The following is an 8,191-nucleotide window of genomic DNA, read 5'->3' as shown; positions in this document are numbered from 1 at the left end:
TACCACGTTACACGTTGTTTACTTACAAACGTATGAGATAAATACCCAGTAGTAATTCTTGTTAATGTCCAAAGAGTTCCGTTTCGAGCGTTTGAAGTACAGTGCATGATATGATCTCTAAGTTGTGTGTATTATCTTTTCAAAATTGTCAGGAATTGTTGAGAAAAATGTGAGGTCATCATATTTGGAGGTTACGAAATGTCAGGTGAACACGTGCGACTGTTTGGAGATTGCATGTCCTGATATAGTTGTAGCAACAGCACAATAGCAGCTGACTTCAAACTTATTTGCATTTAAACATCAGCAAGAAATACAGTTACAGTTTTGTACGCTTATTAAAGTGGAGTGTAAAGACGATAATTGTCCATAATGAAAAAGTTGTTAAAATTAATTCCTACGTTTCATTATAATAGTGATCTAGTGTTTTCGTTATCTCCTTCGTTTTACGTAGCGCGATTGTTAGGACTTCTTCCGTGTGCCGTGATTAAAGGAGGCAAAGAAAGTGTATTAACTAGATCTATATTTTGGCTACTTTATTCAATTCTATTGTTTCTTATGCTATTGATATTTTGTGTTCTATTCATAGTGTTTATGTGCGTACACATGACATCAAGAACCATAACCGTGGCAGTTTATGTGAACGTTATTGACAAAATCCTTGTGATCATCACCGGATTGTTTCTTGGAGTGGTCTCTTTGCGACACGTATCAGACTTACTTCATACGTTCGGTGCTGTCATAATGTTTGATTCCAAGCGCAGATCAGATGAAACTATGAATACATCTGTATTTAAAAGAGGACTTTTCATAATTATTTTTTTGGTTTTACTTGTAACCATTAAAAATGCATTTGAAATTGCGGCCTTTTTCACCCCAGATAACCTGTACATTGTTGTTATCTACTTCCTATCATATTACGACAAGGTTATTGTCAGTTTATTTGCAACAATGTGTTACATAATTCAACAAAGACTTTCGTATTTAAAGAGCCATCTTGCTTTTCTCTTAAAACGAGAAGATGATCATTATTTTCAGAAACCAAAACCATCGTCTAAAATTTCGGCACTTGATACACAGTCCTGCAATGTGCAGATATCGAGAAGGTCTCCAAGTTACGACACTGCAAAGAAATTGGACAATATTCGTAGGGCGTATGGTGCTCTTCTAGACGCTTGTGACCATTTAAACTCTGCGTTTGGCTTATGCCTTTTATTCAGCGTCGTCCACATGTTTTGTGAAATTATTTTAAGTATGTTTTATGTGATATTAACAAATGAATACCAGAAGCTGGGAACAACTTGTAAAGTTTTTACTGTTGTAATGGATATTCTGACTTTGATTATTTTAACTATCCCATCTGTTTCGACTATGAACAAGGTAAGTATTATTTATTTATTTATTTATTTATTAAATATATTAGGGATATAGGTATGAATTCACTATGGCGCAGAGTAAGAATAATCGAACATGAATTTGGAAACTTAGGATCTATTACTTCAGAAAGAAATATTTGTACGTAGACCTAATTAATTTATTGACAAGGGCAACATGCTTCAGCTATTGTATTACAGAAGGAGTCCATACATGTACAATGTTAAATTTTCACATTTTACCAAGGTATCAAAAGGTACCAAGGAATCAAAAGGTAGTAAAGGTGTATTAGGGTAGGTTAGGTTAGCTTCTTTTCTTATAGACCTCTTCTATAATATTTAACCAGGGGCGGACTGGCTACTAGTTGGCCCCGGCAGCTGACATATTGTGTTTGTCAAGAATTTTCAATCCCCCCAACCACCATTACCCCAACTGCCCACTGTTTTCCCACAATAAAAGCACACTATTATCTTAGATAAAGCATACTATTCTTTAGTAACCACACCGTACACTATACCATAAAGACCATAGTATAAAATCAGTATATGTTTTATTTTTCGGGGGGGGGGGGGGGATATACCCTCCGAAACGAACACGACAAAATCTTCTCGTGAAAATATGAATATCAGTAAGTACTTGTAGTCCACAAACTATGTCAAGTACCCAGATTAGGTGGATTTATGCAAATCTTGTGTACATATGGGCGTACAGGGTGGTCGTAATGGAATTACCTCCTATGGCTACGACGTGATAAAAGATCAGGAAATAAATTATCAATAGTAAATCTTAATATTGCTATCAGAAGTTGGTATAATGAATATTCATTTCGATTTGCGTAATTTTATTCCAAATTTATGGGTATATCCAGTTTTTACCGTAATAACAATTACTTCTGCTGTGTGAATACATGACAACCATGAAGCCGGATTCAACAGCAGTCACAGTTTCTACTTAAAAAAAAAAAAAAAAAAACTACCTACAAAGAATTTAATAATTTTTCACGTACCAATGATGTAGATTCAGGAAGTCCGAATTTATAATCCACTCGTTACAATAGCACTAATCTCCGTTCCCACAGTTTCGAAACGACACGATAAGGATATACACTACCTCACAGTAACACAAACTTCGAATAACGGACCGCGGCTTATAAAATTGACAATGAATACAAAAGAAATCATGAGGGACTCAACAATTTCAAAACAACGGAATCTTGTTACAGACGAGGCGACTCGAGGCCGTGATATCATAAATCACGAAAGTGATCTCAGATCTCTTTCTATTGGGTTTTATATTGTTACGTATTTTTCCTGGATCAAGAAATAAAGCTTTTATGAATTGTATTATCAGACCACTATACTTTCGGCGGATATAGTATACATGAAGCTGCATGAGTTCCTGAAGGAGCAGGACGCTCATACTTTTAGGGATTATTCATTGAGTATGTACGAACTTACAAAGGGGTAACAAAGCAACTTTTATTTACTTATCGACTGATACGAAAATAAAAAAGAACGTACCTGTACTTTATATCTGCATGTGTAGTGCCCTTGTACTTTGTCTATGACTATGTGTGTGTGGGGGGCAGGGGTTATTTAACGCATATCGCATGTCTTGTGCACATGGATACTTCTTACTATTGCACTACGTAGAAAATTTATGGTATTTCATGTAGAAGTGGTAATAGAACACAGAAGAAACGCAGACCAGGGGGTTCTCATGTATACTATTATCCTTTCGGCTCCCGTTTACTTTCCGCGATAGGAGACGTGTTGGATTTCACTATTGTTTTTAATTGCGTCGGCATGGCCATTCTTACTTTACAGGGGACGTGAATCGCGACAAAATTTTAATAAAACGTTCAAAGAGTTTGATGTATGCAGATTTCCGTCGTGACTGTTCACAAGAATATTAGTTGTCGAAGACGTTTTTCAGCTTTTTTCTCTTCTTCTTGATATCCTCTCTTTATTGAAATTTTCATTTGGTCCCCTTTTTGATTTGTCCCCTGTCTGGGCTACGATCGCTGCCTACCACCTGGGCCAGTACGAGCCTGTACTTAACCCCGTATTTCTGAAATAATAATGTGGAACTAAGATAAGTAACGTGACGTCATTACCATGTATTTTTGACAGAGAGAGAGAGAGAGAGAGAGAGAGACAGAAACCACTGTAAAAAAAATATACATAATTCGATATGTTATATGCATTTCCTCAAGACATTTTGTCTAACTTTTGAATCTTTGGTGCTCTAACCTTCTCTGTTAAATGGGGTTTCACACTCTCCAGTGAGTCATTACGTAAATACAGGCTTAATAATTTTAATTTTTGAATTTACCATTTTTAAAATTTAACGTTGCTCGGTGATGCCCTTTCAACTGACTAAGACGGATAAAAGCGGATAATTGTGATAGATTTAAAATATGGGAAGAAACGGGAGGAAATTTTTAAAAAATCATGGACATGTTGTCCAAAGATTTTCACGGCCTTGGTTACAACCAGAGAACCCTCACGCCAAAGTTGAGCTCTATATGGGAAGATGTTTACCAGGGCCGGATTTCCCAATAGGCCGGGTAGGCCCGCGCCTATTGGCGCAAGCTCCCAGGGGGCGCACGGCCGAAAGAAAAAATTTAAAAAAAATATCTAGAAATAAAAATAAATAGCCATAACTTAACATATTTTTTGAATTGGTTAAAAAAAATCAGGCTAATAAAGCATTCTGATTTTGAAGTTCATTGGAACAAATAATTGTTGGTAAAGATAAACGATTTGCATCGTGGAGTGGTGTTTAAGCAATTAACACATAGGCCTGATAAATTTTTTTAATAAAGTTTTTTTTTAGGAAAGTAACTTTAACCAGACTAGGGGGCGGAAAAATTATTGGGCCTAGGGGCGCCAAAATGCTAAATCCGGCCCTGATGTTTACCCGAGAGATACGTTTCATATTTTGTTTTACGGAAATCGATGTACTTGTGCAAAGCTAAAGTAACAATAATAAAAAAAAAAAGTACCTGATAACTCGATATTCTCCTCCATATTGTAGAAGTTACAATGATATGGCACCAACAAGAAAAAACTCCAGCAATTCGTTTTGTTCTTTGGTATGAGTGACCCAGTATGTACCAAGGAAAAGAAAAATGAAATGAAATGAAATCTTTAACCCTTTAGGGATCTTGTGTTTTTGGGCTATTTTTTAGACTTTCAGTCAAGCAACTACTGCATCGTCACTATTTATGCTAGGATCATGATTCATACCTCATTCTCTTCAGAATAGAGCTGGCTTTCAAATGGTACCACTTGCATGCTCATACCATATACCAGAAGCGGGGAAAAATGTCAAAGTGAAAATTTCGGAGGGAATTTTTTTTCTCGAACTTTGGCCCCCCCGGGACATCCCTGTGTGAACGTAGCCATCTAAAAAAAAATCTGAGAAATAGTACTTGGTATACTAAATGTGTGTGCCAAATTTCAAGTTTCTATCTTGAATAGTAAGGGTGGGAGAAATTTTATCAAAAATTCTCACAATGCCCTAAATTACCACAAAACACTATGATCTCAGGGAAAAAAATCCTGAGACATCCCTAATTACCCTAGTGTCATGTGTCGCCCATATTGCCTTCTGAATAGAACTGCCTTTCAGGCAGTACCATTCACATGTCTCCATCATGCATCTAAGGCTGGAAATTCCAGAAAAAAGGGATTTTTTGGTCTAAATTTCCCTTTTTTCAACTTTTAGCCCCTCTGGACCCTTCCTGTTTTAACGCAGAAATCTAAAAAAGAATCTGTTAAATACTACTCGGTGGACTGAATGTTTGTGCACAATTTCAATCTTCTAGGTGCAAAAATAAGCCCGCCAGAAAAAATCCAGAAATTTCCCCATGTTACCCTATACAGAAGTATATTTTTTAAAAAATCACTGAGACGTCCCTAATTACCCTAGAATAATAATTCGACCGTCATTCTCTTCAGAATGGAACTGCCTTTCAGACGGTATGACTCACGTGTCTCCATCATGTATGTGAGGCGGGGAAATCGTGAAAAAGGAATTTTTTGGTCTAAATTTCCCTTTTTTCAACTTTTAGCCCCTCTAGACCCCCCCTGTTTTAACGCAGAGATCTGAAAAAATCTGATAAATACTACTAGGTAGGCTGAATGTTTGTGCACAATTTCAATCTTCTAGGTGCAAAAGTAAGGCCGCCAAAAAAAAAAAAAAAAAAATGTACTGACCATGTCCCATTTTTCCCTATATAGAAGTATATTTTTCAAAAAATCCCTGAGACTTCCCTAATTAGCCTAGAATAATAATTCGACCCCCATTCTCTTCAGAATGGAACTGCCTTTCAGACGGTATGACTCACGTGTCCCCATCATGTATGTGAGGCGGGAAAATTCTGAAAAACGGGATTTTAGGGGTAAAAATATCTCTTTTTTAACCCTTTGCCCCTCTGGTTCCCCCCATGTTTTAACACTGACATCGGAACAAAAAATCTGGTAAATACTACTCGGTGGACTGAATGTTTGTGCAAAATTTCAATCTTCTACATGCAAAAATAAGCCCGCCAAAAAATAATGAACATAGGCTTCATAAGGGAAAATTTCTATTTCAAAATTATGACGTCATCACCTCCTATGTCTGGACGCAGGACGGTCTGAAACCATACGTAATGTCTTCTACAATGTCTCTGGACTTGAAAAACAAAACAAAACAAAACAAAACAAAAAAAACGGACGAAAAAGCTCAAATAGAAGAGAAATAACGCAATGTACCATGAAAAACGCGTATGGTACAAAAGTTACCATAAGATCCCCAAAGGGTTAAGCTTTAAATCCTACGGTTATGCCGGTTAGGCTAAATAAGACGGTGATAATGAGAAAGGAATGGAATTGTGGAATGAAAAAAGTGAAAGAAAACGGGAGAACCCCGAGATTACCCATGCACACGGTGTTTGCTCACTTGGAGCGAGCTGGGATTGAACCAAGGATCCTTTGCACCAGAGGTGAACGCTCTACCACTGAGCCACAGCGCCCCCAGAGAATAGTGATTATTATACCCAGGGACAATATTAAATAGAATAATAAGCAGTAATTTTTATCCCAAAATACTAATAACAAAAATATAACCTTCTGCTATGTTTTTCTTTAATTGTTCTTTTATAAAGTAGTTTAATAACAACGAACAAAATAAAGACAAAATAAATAACATCCTACTTCCTTCAAATTATTTTGCTGTGTTACAACAACCATTAGCATACAGCAATAAAAATGAAAGGACACAACTTTGGTAATATTGTGTGACGGACGTTTGTTACAATGATGCTGTCTCGCTCAGTATTCGTGTACGTATTGATTTTACATAGTTGGATTGCACGCACTAACTGTAAGATATGCAAATATATTAAAAATATAACTCAACAGAATGCTTAATTTCCAGATGTTTCTGGAAATAACGTGGATCTATCCAGGGACGCCCACATGATTTTTTTTTCCAACTGGGGCCGATTTCAAAAGATCGATTCCAAGGATTGCAAAAGACCGACACGCAAGCACAGTTGCTTCTTCTTTCAGTTTAACGTCACATGAGTTTTGCCTTTTAGGCTAAAGGAAACGATGAATAAACTAAGTGAATGATGATGGCAGAATTGGTGGAATGAGAAAGTGGGAGGAAACGGGAATACCCCACGAAAACCGGCGGACACGATGTTGTCCACCACAAACTTATTTGGCTCGGGGTCGAACCAAGGGCCCTACGCACCAGACGTAAGCGTTGTACTACTCCCCTGCAAGTACAATCGCTAATACTCACACAAATGATTTTGATGCAGGCGTGCAATTAACACCACATAAAACATTGCTAAATCCTTATTAGCTACCAAGGATGTTATAAATAGAGGATCTGCCCATATGTATCTTCATCCTATTAAATCGATGAAGCCAAAAAACAAGTGAGCATCGGCACGTCTGATTGGCTACTCTCATTTCTGCCTTCGTCTGATTGGATACTTTCGTTTCCGCCGTTGGCTCAAAACATTGCGATCCTATTGGGTGGAGTGGGCAGAGTAAGGATGGCGAAACTGTGACGTATGGCTTCAAGATTTTGTTGTATGGGCAGATCCTCTATTTTATAACATCCTTGTTAGCTACAGTAAACGAACTAAGAATTTAATGTAAATAGAGTTTTGGAGTATTATAACTTGTCAAAGCAAATTAGTGACACTTATTTCCAAGAACTGAACACACTTCGAAAATCCAGGGGAGGAGTGAGGCATGGATATATGAAAGGAAATAAGTCTTCAAATGAAATGTTCTTATTTGTGACCTCACAAAACTTGAGCTATTCCATATTCCGGTATTTCGTACTAGAGTGGCCACAAAGTCTCGTTACTTCTGAAAATAAGTAACATAAACCACTAAACGTACGCAAATAACCATACACAAACAGCTGAATGACATCAACAAGAGAAGTTTCATTGAGATAAGAAACATTAAATGTCCAGAGTATCAGTCTGTCGACCGTCGTTCTCATGACAAAGGATAATAACGCCGCCAGGTTCTGTACTACACTTTGCGGAGCATTGCAGGTGTAACTTCAGTGAAAATTTGTTTCACACCTGTCAGTTCGGCAGGGGTATCGTAACTGTTTTGTGCAACGATGTTCTTTATGAATCCTATAGCGCATTATCACAGGTTTCTCTAATACAGCCAACAACTTGCAATAAGTTCTTCAGTACTGTAATTGGAACTATCTGAAACAATGGGAAACCTTACATTCGCATTTATAAAGGGGTAACACAACTTTGTGGCCATCCTGTATAAGATCATGTAGC

At 37.2% G+C, this 8,191-nt stretch overlaps 1 protein-coding gene across 1 annotated transcript in view; it reads left to right on the top strand.

Moving 5' to 3' along the window:
* The first annotated feature begins 261 nt into the window (after positions 1–261).
* Positions 262–8,191, top strand: part of LOC145683565 (putative gustatory receptor 28b) — a 37,027-nt gene continuing 29,097 nt past the window's right edge. Inside the window, exon 1 of the mRNA XM_081754913.1 lies at positions 262–1,377. Within this exon, the coding sequence (XP_081611039.1) occupies positions 370–1,377 (1,008 nt within the window). The 5' untranslated portion in view covers positions 262–369. The remainder of the gene's footprint in view (positions 1,378–8,191) is intronic.

Source organism: Thermobia domestica, chromosome 4, assembly GCF_964235325.1.
Source record: "Thermobia domestica chromosome 4, izTheDome1.hap1.1, whole genome shotgun sequence".
NCBI lineage: Eukaryota > Metazoa > Arthropoda > Insecta > Zygentoma > Lepismatidae > Thermobia > Thermobia domestica.
Note: the sequence above shows the minus strand (reverse complement) of the source record. Positions and strands in the feature narration are given on the sequence as shown.